This window comes from Protopterus annectens, chromosome 2.part0, assembly GCF_019279795.1.
Source record: "Protopterus annectens isolate FY-2018-M chromosome 2.part0, PAN1.0, whole genome shotgun sequence".
Classification (NCBI taxonomy): domain Eukaryota; kingdom Metazoa; phylum Chordata; order Ceratodontiformes; family Protopteridae; genus Protopterus; species Protopterus annectens.
In genome coordinates this window covers 1,157,755,617-1,157,778,041 of record NC_056728.1, presented here as the reverse complement: position 1 = coordinate 1,157,778,041, position 22,425 = coordinate 1,157,755,617, and the positions used below count along the sequence as shown (strand labels likewise).

At 42.9% G+C, this 22,425-nt stretch overlaps 1 protein-coding gene across 1 annotated transcript in view; it reads right to left on the bottom strand.

Moving 5' to 3' along the window:
- SEC31A (SEC31 homolog A, COPII coat complex component) overlaps positions 1-22,425 on the bottom strand; it is a 1,704,034-nt gene that overhangs the window by 909,334 nt on the left and 772,275 nt on the right. The window contains exon 15 of the mRNA XM_044060384.1: positions 13,096-13,143. Within this exon, the coding sequence (XP_043916319.1) occupies positions 13,096-13,143 (48 nt within the window). The remainder of the gene's footprint in view (positions 1-13,095; positions 13,144-22,425) is intronic.

Sequence of the window (22,425 nt, the reverse complement as noted above, 5' to 3'; positions counted from 1 at the left end):
TCTGAAGAGGAGTAGTCTTCCTCTGAAACCTGTAAAGGTGGTCGAGGAGAGGGGCCAGGAGGTAACTGTTGTGTCTGCAAAGCCTGAAATGCCTTAAAGAGACTTTGCGAAAATACTTCCCAGCCAGGAACCGGTTGAGGCTCAGGATGTTTAACTTTTTATTTTCTCTTTAAAGGGGTAGCCGGTGAAGAAAGAATCAGAGCTGACGTCTGTTTTGGTGAAAGAATAGGAGCAGGGCCCTCTGAATGAGTCGTGGCTCCCCTCCGCCATCAGGATCTGATGGCTGATTTGCCTCAGCGGATGTACCTGAAGTTCCCGCCATCCCAGCTTCTATCAAGGTTCCCGGGGCGGTCTGGAAACAAGGTCTGAGAAGATCCTGGGCTTTCATCAGCCTCAAGAATCTGCTCGGACGCCTGAGGCGCAGTGTGGGATTCCAGCCTAATTTTCTTGGTCTTCTTCCTCGGCGGCTCGTTGGACGGGCCTACTCCTCCTTCCATATCGAGCACCCCTTTTTAGTTTACATATACGTCTTAACAGTAATCAAAGGGAAAGAAAAACCCAACAGGGCAGGCACTTATCTGCATTGGTTGATGAAGCGGTCGTTTGGTCTAGAATGGAAACTGAAACCGGAACTGGCAAACAGGAGTCTGACATTCGCTGCGGCAGAACAATTCTGAAGAGGGTACGTGCAGACATCACTTTTATACCCTACATCAGCTTATAACAAGGGACGTCACACGTACCCTCCTGGAGCAAAGACTTTGGAATACTGGCCGGATGGCGGCGCTGCAGTCAGCAACATCCCTACTGTAATGAATACTGCAACATGAGAATAGAAGGACATATCCTCTTTCTTCCTTCTCACATCTCTAACAATTCACGTTCACATCAGAAAACATCTTATGTATTCTGTTAGGCATGTAAAAAATACCTGTGGAGACATTTCTATGCAAATATCCTAAATTTGCTAGATTTAGCTGCTAACTTAGGTGCCTCACAAATCTCTTCCCAGTTCTTATCTGTTATTTCAGTAACAACTGTCTCCCTCCATCTCTGTACTTGCACACTCCTACTCTTCCATGTGTCATATTAACAAATTACACAGTCTATTCACTAACCTAGTATCTTCTTTCGTCCTTGGGTCCAACAACTATCACTTTTATAACTCCTACCATACTGTATGCAGCACAAGCCTTTGTTTATGACTTGGGGGAAAAACCTTCTGGGTGTGGCTAAGGGGAGAGGTGATAATATATATATAGGAAGAAAAGCATCCCAGGGTTTCTTGGCATGAACTGATACTGTCAAAAGAGAATGGGGGGTTTTCAGTACCTCATCTCCAACAGCACCATAAAGTGGCACAGCTGAGAATACTACTTGCAAAATCCACAGTATAATGTAAAGTGGAAATGGCTGGCAGAGAGATAGACAGGATAAATATATTTAGTCTCAGACTGTGGATGTTTGGGGTGGGGATGGAAGGGTGGGAGCAAATGTCACATGGACAAAATTCAAGACAACTTTGTGGGAATAATGAAGCTGAAGAAATAAAAGGACTGGAAATTTGAACTGTGGTCAGCAAGTTTAGACAACAATTTGGAATCAACAAACAAAGAACTGTGTTTAACAGTATTTTAGAAGGAGTGGAGGCACCAACATCCTGGAAAAAAAACTGTGGTGGCTAGATTACCTAAAGATGTTAAAAGACCCATCTAATACAGCTTCATATAGTTCATGGTTATAAAGTGTTTATGTCTATAATCACTCAAAGAATGACAACGGGGATTTCAAAATTGATAGATATTGACCAATGTAGTTTTGTGGAGGGGGGGACAAATATTTGACAACATTAATAGAACAATGATGATCCAAGAAGGAAGCCGAAAGTAAGAAAATACTGCTGTTATTGGTAGGTCTTGATGCAGAGAAAGCATTCAACAGAGTAAGCTGAGATTTTACGAGTAGGACAATGGAAGCATTTGCATCTCCTGATACAATAACAAAGTTAATTAGATGAATACATGAGGAATCTGAGGGACTGGAGGCAAAATCAAAGTGGGAGAGTTCTCCTCTGATAATCTGCGTCTGAACAAAGGAACCTGGCAGGGGTGTCTTCTTTCCCTTTTATTATTTGTGTTATGTTTAGAACCACTGGCAAAGAAAATAAGGAACTCAGAAATAACAAAGGATATAATCGGTACGGTGTTTTCAAGAAAAAGTTGGCATGAATTGTAGATGATATTTTGTATTTGATGGAACAAGAAAAGGACATTTTAGTGCTGTGAAATGTTCTGAGACAGTTCATTAATTTTATATCCTGAAAAAAAACAGAAGATAAAACAAATGGTATAGCTATAAACTATATACCCACACATGAATTAGTCCAGCAATATCCATACTTATAGGGCCATGATAAAATTATTTAGGAAAATGGATTAAAAAGGATTCGGTTATAGCAGCTAAGAGTAAGTGGGAAGAGACTGAACAAAAGATAATACAAAACCTGAGAAAATAGAAGCTCTTGCCTATGGATATGGATAGCAAGATACAAGCAGTAAAAATGTTTTTAGTCCCTTTAGTTTTATACACAGATCAGGTATATTTTTTTATCAACCAGAGAAGAAGAGGACGGTAATTAAAGAGTTAAAAGATTTTATTTATGAGCGGAAGAGGGCAAGAAAGATAAGCTGATCCTCCTAAAAGAAGGACATTTAGGATTACCTGATTTGAAGGGATATTTCACAGCTAAACAGTTATGGCTGTTATAACAAAACACTAGCAAAAAAACTAGAATTCAAAGTGGAAAGGGATAATAATGAAGACGGGGTGGGGTTCATTTAAAAAACAAGGAAAGAATAGGATTTTGGATGCAGATCCTTAAGGAGACCAACAGTCATACAGAGAATAAAGTAGCACAAAGTATACAAAGAACTAAGCCAACATGGGAATGGAGAAAGAAGATTCTGTCGATAGGGATGACTGTGATTAGGTGTACAGGGAGTAGACAAAGTACAGTTGTGTACACTTTCCATAAATGTAGATGTTTGATTGTATTCACTGTTGCAGTCATCACATTTGGGTTATCTGCTTGCAGTAGCCCTCAGTCGGCCTGATTATCAAAGTCTTGGGTCCTGTGTCGGTTGCTGTCTCATCTTCCGTGATGTCAGGTAGTCAGGGGTATAAAGCATGCAGCCGACGCCTTTACATCAGTTTTTCTTGCCCCAGATGTCAGGTGACCCCCTAATGGGAAGCAATTAAATACATATATATACAAGAATATACCTCCAACAAAAAAGCAAATATACCAAAAAGCTTTTAAGCATAGTAAAGGAGGGTAGAGATACAGCCAAAAGAAGTCAAGGGGCTGGAGGGAGGGAAACCAGGACTGCAACAGTGAATACACTCGAACATCTACATTTATGGTAAGTTTACACAACTGTACTATGTTCTTTGTGTTTCACTGTTGCAGTCATCACATTTCAGTAGATTCCCAAAGCTAAGGATGGGAAGAGGAATTTAGAAAGCATTAGGACCAGCTATAAGGCCCTGCAAGACTCCAGTGGCAAAGCCAGCTCTGGATTTAGAGAAAATTGGAAGATGGTAATGCTTGGTGAAAGTATGTACAGAACTCCAGGTAGCAGCTTCTAGGATGTCTCTGGTAGGGACACCTCTGAGAAGGGCTGTAGAGGTAGATGCAGCCCTGGTGGAATGAGGTCTAATCCCCTGTGTGATAGGTTTTCCATGGTGCTTACAGCAGAAATGAATGCAATGGCCTATCCATTTAGAAATGGTTCGCTTTGAAATAGCCTTCCCAATTGCCCCTGCAGCAAATGCCGCCAGCAGTTGTTCAGATTTCGTTTGAGGTTTAGTCCTGTCCAAGTAAAATCTAAGTTGTCTGTGCACATTTAAGGAGTGCAGTAACAGTCCCCCTTTGTTCTGTGGATTAGAAAAGAAGGTTGGCAAATGAATGGATTGATTAAGAGCCACACTGGATACCACTTTAGGCATGAAGGAGGGATTGGTCCTGAGGGGACACCCTGTCCACATGAAAGACTATGAAAGGCCCCACTGCCATAAGGGCCTGTAATTCAGATACCCTTCTTGCTGAAGTGATTGCTAAAAGGAAAGCTGTTTTCCAAGAAAGGAATTTTAACTCTGCAGTTGCAGCTGGCTCAAAAGGAGGCAGAGTGAGTTTTTCCAATACAAAGTTAAGGTTCCAGGCTGGAATTGGGGGTCTTCTGGGTGGTCTTAAGTTTTTGGCCCCTCTGAGAAACTGCTTGAGCAGTGGGTGAGAAAAGAGGGGAGGTTCTGTGTTGTTTGTTTGTTTGTGTCTTTCAGCTTTTCCCGGTTAGGGGTCGCCACAGCAGAACTCCAGTCCGCTAATGATTGGCAGTAGATTTTTACGTGCTAGCTTGCCGGGCCTAATGCACAACCTTCAACAAAGGAACGCCCATTTACACATATCACCATACAGAAGACGCTCTGAGAATCGAACTGGTAATGCCTAACTGTGAGGCGACAACGCTACCGCAGCACCAGGGGTGGTTCTGTGTTGTAATGACCTGAAATGGCTGAGGTGTGAATTTTGATGGAGGAAAAGGAAAGACACTTGTGAGGCATCTCAGATAAGTAATGAAGAATCTGAGGTAAGTTGGGCGCTGCTGTGGCCATCCCTTGAGTTTGATTCCAGGCACAGAATCTTTTCCATTTTTCAGCATAAGATTTTCTAGTACTAGGCCTCCTTGCATCCAAAATGACACCCAACACTTGTTTACTGAGGGATGGTAATGGAGGCTGCCAGGTTCAGGGTTTGAAGCTGTGACGCACTGTGCAAGAGGGGGTACCAGTGTTGGCGTAGCCAGTCTGGAACAATCAGTACATCATTGGTTTGTCCTGTTTGAACTTTAGTAGTACTTTGGAGAGGAGAGGCAGAGGAGGAAAGGCATAAACTGATAGATTTTTCCAGCTGAAGGGCAGAGCATCCACTTTCCAAGCTAGCTTGTGGGGAGTCCTTGTGCAGAATTTGTGCAATTGGTAGTTCTGGGGGGGAGGCAAACAGGTCTATATCTGGGCTCCCCATTTGTTTATCAACATGTTGAAAGTCTTTGGTTCCAGTTTCCACTCATGTGGGTCCATGAGATTTCTGCTTAGATCGTCTGCAAGTGTATTTAGTTTTCCTGGCAGGAATCGAGTCTGTAGATGCACTTGGTAGCTCAAGGCTGTGTTCCACAGAGCCATGGCTAGTCTGCAGAGGTGATAGGAATGGGTACCCCCTTTCTTGTTTATGTACTACATAACAGTGGTGTTGTCTGTCTTTACCATTAACTGTCCTGGAAGAATGTGGTCCTTGAAGGCTGTCAGAGCATTCTGTACAGCTAACATTTCTTTTTGATTGATATGCAGGTGCATTTGACTTGGGTTCCATTTGCCCTGAATGCACTTCCCTAACAGGTGAGCCCCCCATGCATCGTCTGATGCGTCTGTTGTTAGGATTTGGGCGGCAGGGGGTAGAGTGAATGGTAGTCCCTTGTTTTGGTGGCAGGCCTCTGCCCACCAAAGGAATTCTAACCATAGGAAAGGTATGATAGGAATCAATGCTTCTAGATCCTGAGAATGTTGACACCATAGGCTTTTAGATACCATTGTAGTTTTCTCACATGCAGTCTTGCATATGGAATTAGTAGAATGCACGAGGCCATGAACCCCAAGGCTTGCAGTATTTGCCTTGCAGATAGCAGGGTTTTTGTGGCCACTAGTTTAAAGTAAGCTGTCAAATGAGTTTGTTTCTCTGGTGTGAGGAAAGCCATCTGGGAAGTTGCGTTCAAGCTTGCTCCCAGGAATATAATTTGTTGACAGAGTACCAGCTGTGATTTCTTTTCATTTATGGTGTACCTCAGACAAGTTAGCACATTTTGTACAAATGCCAGATGATTCAAAAGTATGTCCTGGTTTTCTGCCTGAATTAGACAATCGTCCAGGTATGGGTATATTTGAATATTTCTTTGCCTGCAAAATGCAATGACTGGAGCTAGGCACTTTGTGAATACCCTGGGCGCAGTAGATAAGCCAAAGGGCAGTGCAGAGAACTGATAGTGCATGCAGCCTGCTTTGAAGAGTAGGTATCTTCTGCAAGATTCCCTGATTGGGATGTGCAGGTAGGCTTCCTTTAAATCCAGTGTTGCCAACCAGGCATCTTTGCCTATCATGGGAAGCAACTGGTGAAGAGTTAGCATCTTGAATTTTGGAATCACCAAAAAGGTGTTTAGGATAGAAAGGTCCAGGATAGGATACCATGAGTTGTCTTTTCTGGGTACCAGGAAAAGTCTTGAGTAGAAACCTTATCCCTTTTCCTCTTCTGGTACAGTCTGGATAGCCTTTAATCTTAAGAGAGAGAGTATTTGCTTTTGAGCCTCTGCCCACTGATTTGGGGGTAGATCTAGCCAACCGTTTGGGGTTGGTAACGTGTGGAAGTGAAATCTGTACCCTTGGGCAACTATGTTTAAAACCCATTTGTCCTGGGTAACGAGTTCCCAGTTTATTGCTTGCAGAGCAATCTTTCCCCCTAAAGGAGCAGTCAGTTGAGAGGTGCTTGGAAGTTTTAAAGTTAAGTAATTGAAACAGCTTACCATAGGGGGGAGTCTTACTACTCCCTTGATTTGGAAGTGGGAGCTCCCCACTGCTTAGTCCTGTGCGCACCCTGGGACTGAAGCCTGGTTGTTCTGCTGGTTCTGGGTTTGAACTGAGAAGGCCTGGAAGAGGCAGGAAAGGACCAATTTTTAGAGGGCCAATGCCTACTAAATCTTGGAGGCTGCACTTGTAAGAAATTTTTAACAGTTTGCATAGATTTAGCTTTTTCCTCCATCTTTTTAAGAACAACTTCTGCTTTGTTGCGAAACAGGCAATCCTGATTTAAGGGAGCATCCAGCAATTTAGTTTTAACATGATCTGGCAAAGATTGCTCCTTAAGCCAAGCATGCCTTCTAAGTACAGACCCAGTAAAAACCACATTGCAAAGTATGCTTTCCAACCTGTTCAGCAGAATGCATTAAATCCTGTAAATCTTTATTTTCAGCACAATCAGGAATCAACGTAATTTTCTGTTTAAGCAATCCAATAATATGCTGCTGATACTTTAACATACGAAACTGGCAATTTAAGGCCCTGATGGCCAAGGTTGCAGAGGTGTATACCTTCTTACCTCATCTATCCAGGGCCTTGGAATCTCTATCAGAGGGGGTAGGATTTTTGGTAGTAGTAGCTTTAATGCCCTTGCATCCCTGTGAAATGGTCTCAGGATCCTCAGTAGGATTTTTAAAAAGGAACTTGTGCGAATCAGGAGCCCTGTAATATCTATCAGGTTTTCTGGGAGCAGGAGGTAAAGAGTAAGGGGCCAAGCTAGATTCCGAAAAGGCATCATCAACAATGTCCAGCACAGGAGGGATAGCTAAAGGCCTGTGTTGGGGCAAGAGTAAGAAATCTCTAAGCCTCTTTTTAGAATCAGAGTAATCCTGGCTTTCCCAGTGAAAATGCTCCCTAAGAGTATGCAAGGTTTCACCAAAAGAAAATCCTCTGGGGGAGAAGCAGAGGGACTAGAGTCCTCTGCATCAGAATCCTCATAGATAGATAAGGGTAAATCCTGGTCATCACAGGAGACACAAAGTTCATAATCCTGGTCAGAAGTATCATAAGCAAACTCCTAGGTCTCTTAGAGGGGGAAGTTTGGCTTCCCCTGATTAAAGTAATAAGGTCTTCAGCCATTCTTATCATTTGTTTTTTAGGCATAGAGGCCTGACCATGCAGTCTGGGCATTGGTTTCCTAGGCATGGTTCGAGTTTTAGTCCTTGAAGAAGAAGATGGCATCTGTTTAATATGCATGTCAGTAGGCCTGAATACACCCTCAGAAGCCAGTGCCTGCACAGCGGCTCCGGACCCATCTAAGGTAGAGACATCCGCAGGTTCCACAGTTGAAGCATCTCATGGCATACCGGACTCAGAATGGGTCTCAGTAGAGGCCTGCGAATCTGAAGTAACGGGCATCAGGGGCTGCAAAAGCACCTCATTGAGTACCGGCGAACTGGTGACTAGCTTAGGAGAAGCGTCGGCGGCAGATTTGTACTTAGGTGGCCTGTCTCTGTCTTTATCTTTGTGTTTTTTCGGAATGTCGGTAGTCGGGTGGCTTACTGAAGACATATCTGGATAATTGAACCGAGCACCAAAATATTTAAAAGCGAAAATATACAGACGATGGATAGTTTGTGGTTTAAATAAAGCACAAAACCGACAACGAGGTACGTCGTGGTCAGGGCCTAGGAAAGGAATGCAGTACGAATGAAAATCTTTATGAGGTATTTGCTTTCCACAAGAAATACAATTATTGACTTTTACTGACATTGGTTTAGAGCAAGAAAAAAGTTTCCCCAACAGGGTACTTAGCTTTAGTTGAAGACTTCGGTTCTGAAACTCGAAAACAAAAATTTCAGGAGTTAGCCGACCGGCACTTGCGAACTGCTTCTGCTTCGGGCACAGCACGGCAAGAAAGACTGATGTAATGGCATCGGCTGCATGCTTTATACCCCTGACTACCTAGCATCATGGAAGATGAGACAGCAACCGACGCAGGAGCCAAGACTTTGATAATCAGGCCGACTGAGGGTTACTGCAAGCAGATAACCCAAATGTGATGACTGCAACAGTGAAACACTGAGAACATCTGGGTCTGGAATTTACTGGAGGAAGCTAGAAAAGGAACCAAGGTACTGGGAACAAATAATTAGAGAAGGAAAGGCAACAGAATGGGAAGAGGTCAAGAAGACATTTAGACTGCAGGCTAGTGACTGCTTTTCCTATCAGCGACTGATATCAGAATACAGACTATGAGAAAGGGACAGGGGAATCCTAAATAAAAGACGTGCACTGGTTGAGTTTTTAACTGAATCTAGAAAATAAGTTACTGTTAAAAAAGGGATAATTAATAGGGCATACAAAACATTAGACCATAGCAATAGGAATCAATTAGAAGAGGTCAGAAAAGATTGAGAAGAGATTAGATATGCAGTTCATAAAAAGACAATGGAGACGTATGCATGGCTTCTAAATATGCAACAAAATCTAAGGATTTTTGCCTGAAGTGTTTGCATAGATACTTTTATATCCCAAGCAGAATCCAAAGAATTTATTTTTTCTAAAGCAGATGGCAAATGTTAGAGGTGTAATGGGGAAGAAAGAAGTAATTGAACATAACGTTTTGGGAGTGTAATGAGTTTGCAGACTAAAAATTCCCAACAAAGTACTCTTTCAGTAATACTGGGTGAGCAAATAAGTGTAACTAAATAAATTGTTTCTTTGAGCTGGGGATACAAGATCTGCACTGCCTAAACACAAGAACTTGATAAGTTTAATTCTGGTGGCCGAAAAAAAATATTAGAAAATGGAAATCAAAATCTAAACCAGCTATACTTGAAGTAGTGAATATTGTGACAGAGATAAAATAACAGGAAGTGGGATCTTCAGAAAAGAATAGGAGTAAATTACCTAGAAATATGGAAATTGTGGGAACAATACATGCAGATAAATGTTTTGGAGGAGTGAGATTTAAAAGAAGGCAAGAATGGAATAATTCACAATGTTGTTTAGATTATACATCACATATATTGTTATATATTCTATAATGGTTGTAAATGTGAACTTGTTAATATGATTTGATTACTTTTATACAAATGTAAGTTTGCCTATGTCGCAAGTGATAATTCAATAAAGGACTTTAAAAAAACAAATAACTGAAGCAAAAGAGAGAGAAAAGTGCAATACTGAGAGCTGATGCGAGCTGGGGAGAAAAGATTGGAGTGGACAGAATTTTAAGAGAAATATCAACAGTCTCAAAGACAGCTTATACAGTATAAGAGGATTTACAAAATGTTGAAAAAGTATGATGTACAAAGAAGAAACTTAAAATTTAAAACTGATAAAAGTGCTGAAGGAAGCAAGGAAACACCAGTACATTTGTTTACATTTTCCTAAAGAAGCTTATAATCAATATTTAGTTTATATCTGAAGAAGCATAGCTTGGCTATGTGAAAGCGCTCATTTCATGTTATTTGAATAAAAGTTCTTGCTGTTTTTGAAGGATTGCCTATGGTCATTACTTGGGAGTTGCTGTAACCTATGTCCTGCTGATATTCGTGGTGGTTGCTTTCACATTTTTACAGCAATATTTAGTTTTGATAATGGTTTGCAAAAGACCAATTATTCCTAACTGGAAGGGTCTTTTGTATGCCCAAAGAAAGGCATTTCTAAGAATAAGATGCAAGAATGAGAGAACTTCAGAATGTCTGAGGATCAAGAAGTTTCTAAAGGTCAGATGGGGGTAGCATCACATCTTGTCATGCTAAAACTCTGGCACAAGATACCTTATGCAGAATACAGGTGACAGGAGACATCTATGGCAAGAAGCTACGCCATGCAAAACTTCCACTACAAAAGAAAATAGAGGTTTTGTGTGCAATACTACAGCTCAAACATGTCAATGGCTGCTATAACAAAGCAGAGTCAACAGGTGTGCCAAATGTGGCTTTGGTGTCAGAAATGCCTTAAATAAGCACCATAAAGTGAACTAAAGTAGAACTACAACAGCTGCTAATAAAGGGTAAATAAAAGGAAAGCTTATGAAGTGTTATAACACTCAAGGATCAAGCTAGCCAGCACCATGATGTACAAGAATAAAGCCTGGATTACAGGCCAGGTGACACCAGTTTGATTGGTGGCCTGGGTGTCTAAAGAGCTGGCACTAAGGGATGGGCATACCCACGTTGGGGGGAAGGCATCATATATGGCCATTCCCCATACCAAGCACTGGTAGAGACTGCTGATATTGTCTGGAGGGTTTAGTCCAAGAGGGGAGAAAAAAGGGTTGCAGACTTGGCTGTGCTGCTGCAGAAACAGGGTGAGATGCTACTGGTCTCCCATTGCATTAATTCTCCTCAGATATAACCAAATGATTGTTGTGAGGAAGAACAGGGTTAGGTCATGACCCTCCAGCACAAATCAGTGACAGCCCATGGGTAGGAAAGAGTGGTTGTAGACCCAACAATAGATGTGGGGCACTGGGGTATGCTGTGTTAGGATGAAGCACTGAATGTTTCTTGAAAGAAAGAAAGAAAGAAAGAAAGAAAGAAAAAAAAAAAAATAAGACATGCATGAAGCCTATCAATACTGTCAGAACCACAAATGGCTGCAAGGGGGCAGAACTGCAAAAGCACAGCGTTGAAGCCATGCATGCCATTAGTCATGTTTATTGTTTTGATAGAAGGCTGGTTCAAGTATTCTTTTTTTTAGCTGCCCAAAGCTAAAGGCTTATAATGTACACACAGACATTTCAAGGCACAGCACTAGTACAATCTCATCACTCAGTACAGTATTTATAAAATGAATGAATTACAAAGTTAGTATTAAAGATGTTACTAGTAGTACTGCTACACAACATGTAGTATTTTCTTTAAACATTTATATGTTTGTGTCACAAACCGTGTTACTGTGAATCACGCACATGGCTAGTTCTCAATTCTGCCGTGTTAAGTAAGACAGGTACATTGGTAAACACTCTTATAAGTATGAAATAGTCTAAACAAAAGTATTTTGAATTTCGGTGCATGTTTTAAAAGGTCACAGAGAGTGGTTTTGAATGAATTAAGATCTTTTAGTGCTTCTAATGTTTGATGGAAAGGAAATCCAAGCTACAGACATTTTAGAGAATGCCTGCTGAGAAAAGGTAACCATTCAAGTGCAAGCTGATCCACTACTAGGGGACTTTAGGGGGATAACAACCCAAAGAACTAGTAGTGTACATCCGACACATAGTTAATAGGAATCATACACATGGCAATGACTTACAGGAATGAGAAGTCTGGGAACTGAAATTTGTCAAAATGTTAGCCAAGAACTATGCCACTCCATGTATAAGGAAAAAAGAACAAAGGACAGAGCTCTGCCTCTGTGGTAGGATGTTCACTGCTTATTATTCTGAGGTCTAGAGGAAAACTTTAACATTAAGATCACTTATGTGCTCTTAAAACATGAAAAGAGGCCTGAATTAATTTACTGATAACGAGTGTAATTTTAGGGATCTTTCCCAGGGAAACAATGGTACTGAGGTTACAACCTACACACGTTATGGCACAGAAGATAAAGCACTGGCTACAGTCTTGATGACTTCTGTCTGACTAGTGAGGCCAGGTACTAAAGAGATGGTTGGAAAGACAGGTGTGACCAGTTGTTGCTAGTGGCTTACTATTTCTAAGGAGAAAGAAGCAACTAAACCACTGCTTCAGCAGCACACAGAAAAAGCCAAATTATCAAAATGTCTACCAAGCAGTGTGTAGCACTGCAGTCTGAAGTTCTCAAATGGAAGCAGGCACCACATAGCCAAGATATGCAGGACACATCTCAGCAGGGAGCTTGTCAGCCATCTGGTGAGGATAGAAAACATCCAATCAGTTACAGGAGAAGGCTACATATGCCTTCTCACTCCTGGTGCCTGCTTTAGCAGGCAGGACAGAGAGACAAATGGGTCCTTAGGGGTCAGATAACTAGAGAAATGAGATGAAACAAAGGTATAAGAAAGGTTAGACACCTCTCGCAGAGCACTGACCTCATGATAAAAAAGTACAGTTCAGCTTCAAGCAGTGCACACATTTCCTAATAAATAACATGATTAACATATTTCAGTAAGGCCAGTTAAGAACAAAAAAAATGAACTTTTTCTACTTTCATCACTCAAGATGCAATAGATGAGGAGAAATTTTGTAAGGTGATGACTGCAGTCACTGTTAAGTTCCTTCTCAAATTCCATAAAATGCAATAAAATAGACTATGGCTTACAACAATGCAACAGACCATATAGTCATACAAAGAATTCATGTCAGAGCTGCCAAACAAAACGAATGAAATGCAATCGAAAACATTTCTTGAAAGGCAGCAGTAAAAATGCTGATTTTAAAAGGGAAAACAATGAAGAAAAGCGTGCCAGCACTTCTTAGATAAGTACATCAAATCGAACATTTACAGAAAACATTATGACATTCATATGTAGCAACGTCCTACCTCTAATTCACCATTCATAGAACTTTCACCTTTAAGTGCTGCTGCGATCTAGAAAGCAAGAAATAATTTTTTTTAAATTTTCTACCATGATTAATGCATAAACAGACTAGCAAAGTAATTATCTCTTCAGCGGATGCCAAGTTCCTGTATAAGCAATTCTATAGTACGTGCCTCTGTGAAAGAAAATTACAAAAAGTACAGTTTTGTACCTACCATAAATGTAGATGTCCGAACAGGATAGCATCTACAGTCATAACAAATGGGTTGTCCTGTCGTCAGGCAGCCCTTCGGTCGGCCGGATTCCAAAGTCTGGGTCCGACTTCGGCTGATGTCGCACTTCACCCGACGTCATCTCTGCTGGTCTTCGGGTATAAAGGCATCAGCCGACGCCATTTTCCTCAGTGTTTCTTGCCCCAGATGCCAGTTGCCCTCTAGGAAAGCTAAATTTTGGATAAATGCCAATGTTTCCAAAATAGTAGAAGGCAAACACAAAAAATAAGCATGTATGTACATATATACAAACAAATACACCATAAGAGACTCCCCCCCCAGCTAGCTATTAGGAGGGTAAATACCCTAGGAGTACCACAGAGGGGAAGGAGGGTGGGTAATCCTGACTGCAGATGCTATCCTGTTCGGACATCTACATTTATGGTAGGTACAAAACTGTACTATGTCCTTCAAGGATGCATCTGCAGTCATAACAAATGGGTAGAATACCATAGCCAAACTAGGGGAGGAGGAAGAAGAATTATGGTGTAGTTAGGATCCCTTGCAATACAGCAGTGGCAAACCCTGCTCGGGATCTAGAGTATAGAGGTAAATTATAATGCTTGGCAAATGTATGCACGGAGGTCCAAGTAGCCGCCTCAATAATGTCCTTGGTTGCCACCCCTCGTAAGAAAGCTGTGGTAGTGGCTGTTGCCCTTGTAGAATGAGGTCTTATGTTCTGTGGAACTGGTTTTCCATGGTAGGAGTAACAGAATCTTATGCAATTTCCTATCCATTTGGAGATTGTCTGTTTGGAAATTGCTTTTCCCTCCCTTCCTGTTGCATAGGCTACTAAAAGCTGGTCAGTTTTTCTGTTACTTTTGGTTCTGTCCAGGTAGTAGCGTAACTGTCTATGTACATCCAAGGTATGCAGCAGCCTTCCCCCCCTGTTCTGTGGATTGGGAAAGAAGGTAGGTAGGTGGATTGCCTGGTTTAAAGACACTCTGGATACCACCTTAGGCATAAATGTAGGATTAGTTCTCATGGACACTCTATCTTGATGGAAGATTAGGAAGGGTTGTACTGCCATTAAGGCCTGTAGTTCCGAAACCCTCCTTGCTGAAGTAATTGCCAGTAGGAAAGCAGTTTTCCATGATAGGTGTTGAAGATCTGCTGTTGCTGGTGGTTCAAATGGAGGGAGTGTCAATTTTTCTAGCACAAAGTTCAAGTCCCATGCTGGTAATGGTGGTTTCCTAGGAGGTTTTACATTCTTGATCCCTCTGAGGAATTGCCTGAGTAGAGGATGCGAAAAGACAGGTGGATCGAAGCTGTATTCTGCGGAAATAGCTGATGCATGTATCTTGATGGAGGAATAGGACAGGCCCGTATGTAGAAGCTCTGCCAAGTACTCCAGGATGTTAGCAATATCTATGTTCGAGACATCTTTTCCTCTTTCAGTACTCCAGATGACAAGCCTTTTCCATTTTCCTGCATAGTTCCTTCTTGTTGAAGGTCTGCGGGCTTCAAGGATAATGTCTTTAACCCTTTGGGATAAGTCTGGGTTAGTAGCTGTTATGTGATGTTCCAGGCAGTCAGTTGCAAGGTTTTTAGGTTTGGGTGCATGATGTTGTAGTTGTTCTGAGTTAACATCAAAGGCATCAGGGGTATTGGCCACATTCTCCCCTGAGACATGCTCCTCAGCAAAGGATACCAGTGTTGTCTTGGCCAATTCGGAGCTATCAGAATTATCCTTGGACGTTCCTCTTTGATTTTCAGTAGTACCTTGTGCATCAAAGGAAGAGGTGGAAATGGAAATGCATATGCTGTCAGGCCTTTCCAACTGAAGGATAGAGAGTCCACCTTCCATGCTAGTGGGTGGCATGTCCTTGTGCAGAATTTTTTGAGCTGGTGATTGAGTGGGGATGCGAATAGGTCTATTTGTGGCATTCCCCATTTCTTTGTGATGGCGTTGAAGATGTCCGGGTGTAGCATCCATTCGTGAGCATCCGAGGTGGTTCTGCTTAACATGTCTGCTAGGGTGTTTTCTTTTCCCGGCACAAATATTGCCTGTAACTGGATGTTGTAGCTCAGAGCCATATTCCAAAGGTCCAGAGTCATTCTGCATAGGGGGTATGAATGAGTCCCTCCCTGTTTGTTGATGTACCACATGACTGTGGTGTTGTCTGTCCTTATCATTAAATGGCCTTCTTTGAGGAATGGTCTGAATTTCTGGATTGCTAGTTTTACTGCCAGCATTTCTTTTTGGTTTATGTGCAGGTGCAGCTGGTCTGGAGTCCACAATCCTTGTATGCACTTGTCCAACATGTGCCCCAGCCTAGGTCTGAGGCGTCCGTTGTGATGGTTTGGTTTGCTTGAAAGTTGTGGAAGGGCAAGCCTGGGTTTGACTGGCATGCTTGAGCCCACCATAGGAACTCTTGTTTCAGGCATGGGATTAGTGGGATTTCGGTTTCTAAGCTGTGCCTGTGTTGAGACCATAAATTCTTTAGGTACCACTGTAGTTTTCTCATATGCAGTCTGGCATGGGGGACCATGATTATGCATGATGCCATGAAGCCCAAGGCCTGCAGTACTTTTCTTGCTGTTAGTTTGCGCTGCTTTGTTAATGCCAAGAAGTAAAGAGGGAGTTGTGCTTGTTTTTCTGCAGTTAAGAATGCCATTTGTTTTACTGTGTCCAATTCCGCACCCAAGAACGTTCTTGTCTGGGATGGTATCAGTCTTGACTTTTTTAAATTGACTGTGTATCCCAGGGCTTGTAGTAAGCAAATGACTCTTTGTAAATCTGTTGTCAGCTTGCTTTTGTTGTCCGCTTGTAACAGGCAGTCGTCCAGGTATGGATAAATTTGGATTCCCTGTAGCCTGCAATGAGCGATTACTGATGCCAGGCATTTTGTGAATACTCTGGGCGCAGTAGATAAGCCAAAGGGCAATGCTGAGAATTGATAATGCTCTGATCCTGCAAGAAATCTGAGGTATCTTCTGCAATTTGGTCGTATGGGGACGTGCAGGTATGCCTCCTTGAGATCTAGAGTTACCAGCCAACACTCCTTGCCCAGCATGGGAAGAAGTTGCTGTAGGGTCAGCATTTTGAATTTTGGTACAATGATGTATGTGTTTAAGACGGACAGGTCGAGAATAGGTCTCCAACTTTTCTCTTTTCTTGGTACTAGGAAGAGTCTGGAGTAGAATCCTTTGCCCTGTTGTGTTATTGGTACTCTTTCCACAGCTCTCATCTTTGTTAATTGAGCTATCTGCTTTAGAGCTTCTGTTTTTGATTTGGAGGTAGGTTTGGCATTCCTCTTTTACTGGTAAGGTGTGGAAGTGGAACCTGTAGCCTTGGTCTATGGTTTGCAAAATCCACTTGTCTTTTGTGATATAGTGCCAATTTTTCGAAATAAGGCTAACTTTCCGCCTAAAGGTGCTGCTATTTGCTCCCTGGTAGGCGTGTCAGGGTCAAGTCACTGTGATTGTCCTGTTGCAGTGGCAGTGGTTGTGTCTGTGCCTCTCTGGTTATTGCCTTGCCACTGGCGTCCTCTATAGGCACCTCCTCTGGCTTGATTTCTGCCTCTTGTGCGCCTATTCCTGCCTCTTTGTGCTTTTGAGGAGTCTGGAAGGGGCCCATTTTTGGCAGGCCAGTTCCTGCTAAACCTTGGGGCTGAACCTGTAAGAAATCCTTAACTGTTTGTACAGATTTTGCCTTCTCTTCCATTTTCTTCATTACTTGCTGAGCAGGTGTACCAAATAGACTGGCCTTATCCATAGGAGCATCTAACAGATTTGCTTTAACATGATCCGCAAAACCTGTTCCTTCAACCATGCATGCCTTCTTATCACTGTGCCAGTCATGGCTGATCTAAATGAAGCCTCCAGTGCATCATAGCCACATTTTAAAGAATGGTTACTAACCTGCTGAATGTTATTCACCATTTCTAAAACATATTTCTTATCTAAGGAGTCATCAGAGGACAGCTTCTTAGTTAACTGATCAAGCATAAACTCTTGGTATTGGATCATGTGAAACTGACAGTTTAAAGCTCTAGCTGAGAGAGTAGCAGAGGTGTAAACTTTTTCCCCATCTCTAAGGACCTGGATTCCCTTTCAGAAGGGAGAGGGTTTTTGATGAGGTCGGCTACTGCCTTAGGCCCCTGGGATATAGTCTCAGGATCTGCAAGTGGGGCCTTGTATAGGTGGTGATGAGAGTCTGGCACCCTGTAAAATCTATCTGGTTTGGCAGGGGCTGGAGGTAAAGTATCAGGAGCAGTGCAAACATCATTAAATGCATCATCCACAACAGGCAGAACTGGAGGTATAGCTAAGGGCCTATGTTGTGGTAAGTGCAGAAAGGTCCTAAGCCTTTTCTAGAATCTGAGAAATCTTGTCCCTGCCATTGGAATTGTTCTCTCATGGCATGTAAGGTTCCCCCGAAGGAAAATTCCTCTGGTGGAGAGGCAGATGGAATGGATTCTTCAGCATCGGAATCTTCATAAGTAGAAAAAGGAGCCTCTGGCTGATCTGTAATGTCTGAGTCATCCGAAGAATCATCAGAGGACACTGGCTCGGGGGGCTCTGCTCTAGGTCTCTTTTCTGGAGGCTGAGAGGCCCTGTCTGGGTGAGGTTGGGATCCCCTAATTAAGGAGATTAAATCCTCTGCCAGAGTAAGCATTTGTGAACTAGAAGTGGGCCTATGTGAGGGGGTCTTAATAGGCACTGATTTAACAGTTTTGGCTGCTTTAGCCCTGGCAAAGGCCTTTATAGACATGGCTGCAGGAGGCCTAGCAGCACCACGTGCTGGGGTTAGAGACATCCAAAGGGATGGTGTCTGATAATTCACTAGGAACCACAGTAGTAGGCAAAACTTCAGAGGCCGATTCAACTAAGGTAGCAGGAGCCTCAGTAGTAGTCATGGATTCGGCTGAAGATTGACCCGTTTTCTCGGTTTCGGCCGAAACAGAGACACTCGCGGCTTGCTTAACCGTGGTTTCGGCCGAAACCGCGGACTGCGAGCGTCGGTCTTTTTCTTTGCGTTTTTTAACAATTTGGGTAGTCGGAGGATCCGACGGCATAATGTACGCAAAATCTGAGCTGAAAAACTGTTCAGCAAACTCCGACAGACGCCTAAGCGTTCGTCGGTTGAAGGAAGCACAGGCTAAACAGGCTGCTACGTCGTGGTCTGGGCCTAAACAAGGTAGGCAAGTAAGAGTGGAAATCTTTATGAGGTATTTGTTTCCCACAAGTTAAACAGTTATTTACTTTTTCTGACATCGGCTGAGGCAAGAAAGAGTCCCCAACAGGGTACTTAGCTGTTTAGAAGTCTTCGAAGTAGTATTCGGTAGTAGTAATCTCTGGATCTGACCGACCGGCACTTGCGAACAGCTTCTGCTTCGGGCGCCACGCGGCAAGAAAGACTGAGGAAAATGGCGTCGGCTGATGCCTTTATACCCGAAGACCAGCAGAGATGACGTCGGGTGAAGTGCGACATCAGCCGAAGCCGGACCCAGACTTTGGAATCCGGCCGACCGAAGGGCTGCCTGACGACAGGACAACCCATTTGTTATGACTGCAGATGCATCCTTGAAGGACATCTACTAAGTTCAATTTTCCACCAATATGGGACCATGAAAAAATCAAATTAAACACTTAAAAAAAATTTGAAAATAAAACTCCAAAGAATACCCTTCCAAAGCACAGCTGACCACAGAAATGTAACTTGTGGTCAACAGTACTAAAAGTGAACTCTTGCCTCTCCAAAAATACAACTAAAGTCCATACCTAAAATTGAACTACAGGCAAAATGAAATGTGGGCATATGTTCAGTTAAACATGCCATATTTCACTCCATTCAACATTCAGTGGTCAAATTATATTGCACACCACACAAACAGAAAATCTCTGTAAACAAATTAAAATTACAGACAGCAAAGTATCGTGACACAGCACAGATGCACCTGCCTTATATGGCACTGTTATAGTACATAATGCACAGGTTACAAGTGAAATTCAACAGTATGTATGCACTGCACTGCCAATACCTGTACACTAGTTTATCTTTCATATGCAAACACAATAAAACATAACTGGTGAGAGCAATTACAACTTCGTGGACTCTCTCAACCACATCTCTGCAAAACTTTGCTGATAGGAAACTGCCACAACGACAGTTCCAATGGCAAGTATGGCAAAAGAGTGCACCCAACAACAAATGAAGTTGGTTAACCACCAAATCCCGAAAGGTCATCTTCTAAACTTTATAATGTACATAATATTATGTTCATTTTATTGGTTCTCATGCAGCATGGTTTGTGTGTGGAGTCCTTCCTTTGTCTACATGGGTTTTTACAAAACATTTTAATTTTCTTCCACAATGCAAGGACATGCCTGTATAAGTGAAGTTGCAGTCCTCCAAGTTGCCAAGAAATATACATGTCTTGTGAAGGGATGTAGTCCATCCAGGATTACCTTCTCTGCCTTATGCCCAGCAGGTGTCAGGACAGGCTCTCGCTCTTCCATAACCATGAAATCGACTAAGTGGGTAAACAGGAATGAAAAAAGAAGTTATGTACTCACCATAACGTTCTACCTGAGTTGTTGCTCTTCGTTTGTTTTCAACCTGTGGGTACTTTGATCAGACACGGATCCAGCTCGGCTGCATTTCCAGCATCTGATCCAAGCTCCTCCCCTACCCATAATGCCCCTGTCACCTTCCTCCCTTCAGATCGAGTTTGCTGCTAACCATAGCATTCCAACCTGACCCAAGGTCTTACCCCATAACCATAGGTCCCCAGAGGTATAAGGAGAATAACAAATGAATACTAAGGTAGTGACTATATCTTTTCTAACCAGACCACCACGCAGCCACAAACGGCAGGGGGAAAGATGGAGGGACGGTTGAAGACAAATGAAGAGCAACAGCTTAGATGGAACATTATGGTGAGCACATAACTTCTTTATCTGAAGTTGTTGTCTTCATTTGTCCTTCAACCTGTAGGACAGAGTCCCCAGCTACTAGAAACACCTGGAAGGCCCTCATAGTAGGATATTCCGGAGGGCGGCAGAGCCAATGGACGCCCTGTTCCTGGACATAATATCCAACTTATAATGTGAAATGAAAGTATGCGAAGATGCCCAAGTGGCCGCACAGCAAATGTTATCCAGTGAAACTCTGGACCAGAAGGCAGCCGAAGTAGCCATAGATCTAGTTGAATGCTCGTTAACATGTTCTGGCGGGGGTAAACCTCTAGCTGAATAGGCCAGGATAATACACTGACAAATCCAATGTTCAATGGCAACCTTTGCTACTGGTTTCCCTAAAAAGGGCTTAGAACAGGAAACAAAGAGTTGGTCCGATTTACGGAAAGACTTAGTGCTTTGCAAATAAAAACATAATTGTCTCTGAACATCCAACAAATAGAATTTGTACTCTTCCCTTATTCTGAAAATTCAGAAAGAAAACGGGGAATAATAACCTGATTAATGTTTGATTCCAAAGCCACCTTGTGGAGGAAAGAAGGATTAGTGCGTAAAGACACTCTGTCCTAATGAAAGATCATATATGGAAGTTTGAACTACAACGCCTGAAGTTCCGAAACCCTTTTGGCTGATGTAATGGAATCAGGAAAGTCATTTTCCAAGATGAGAAATGTACATTTACTGAAGCTGCAGGTTCGAAAGGGGGAGAGGAAGAGTTTGCAGAACCAGTGTAAGAACCCAAGGAGGTGTTGGGTCCTTAATTGGTGGCCGAAGCAAAAAGGTACTTAGAAGAAGCTAGAGAAGCCATGTTGTCACCTGCATGAAAATTAGGTACAGCTGCCAGTTGGCCCTTGACCTTAGAAGAACTGGCGCCTTGGTGAAAAATGTTTGCTAAAAATTCAAGATCCACCAGAACTGGAGTAGTAAAGGGATCTAGCTCATGTTGAGATGCCCAGATGGCAAAACGCTTCCACTTGCTGAAATATTTCTTCCTAGTACTAAACTTATGAGCCGCAACTAATATCTTTTTGACTGGTGAGGATAACCCAGGAGTCCTCACTATCATGGGAACTGGAGCAGCCAAGAGGTGAGCTTCAGACTGATCAGATCTGGGTGGGGAATCCCTAAGGGGATGAGAGATGAGTTCTGGAACCATATCTAATGTCCAGGGAGGACACACTACGTGAGACCACAGAGAGGAGGATAAGCATATAGAAGACTGGAAGGCCAAGCATGGACCAGAGCATCCCTGGAGGTAGGTGTGTGTGTGTGTGTGTGTGTGTGTGTGTGTGTGTGTGTGTGTGTGTGTCTGTGTGTGTGTGTGTGTGTGTGTCTGTGTGTGTGTGTGTGTGTGTGTCTGTGTGTGTGTGTGTGTGTGTCTGTGTGTGTGTGTGTGTGTGTCTGTGTGTGTGTGTGTGTGTGTCTGTGTGTGTGTCTGTGTGTGTGTCTGTGTGTGTGTCTGTGTGTGTGTGTGTGTGTCTGTGTGTGTGTGTGTGTGTGTGTGTGTGTGTGTGTGTGTGTGTGTGTGTGTGTGTGTGTGTGTGTGTCTGTGTGTGTGTGTGGGGGTTCCAGAATGAAAAATTCACTGCACTTCACTTTGGAAGGAGAGGCAAAGAGATCGCAACCAGGCTGACTCCACTTAAGAAAAACCTGTTTCGCTACCGAAGGATTCAGAGACCACTCAAAAGGCATCAGACTAGACCTGCTGAGCCTGTCCGCTAGAATGTTGGGCCTTCCCAGAATGTGCATTGCTACCAGAAAATGGTCGGTGGAGATCGCCCACTCCCACACTCTCATGGCTTTGTGACGCAAAGGATAAGTCCTATTTCCCACCTGTTTGTTGATGTACCAAACAACCGACATATTGTCCGTCTGGATAGCAATCGTCCCAAGAGGAAGATGGGTATGGAGAGCTTGCAATGCTAGGAGCACCGCCCTCATTTCCAGGACGCTGATATGCAATCGAGTCTCATGGGGAAACTACGTACCTTGGACTGTCCTTCCCAAACAATGCCCCCCCCACCCGAGTAGGGAGGCATCCGTGGTCAAAGGGGCAGGCAGAATAAAGGGGCGACCCTGAAGAAGATCCGGGGAACAAATACACCACAGAAGAGAATCCCTGCATGCCCAAGATAT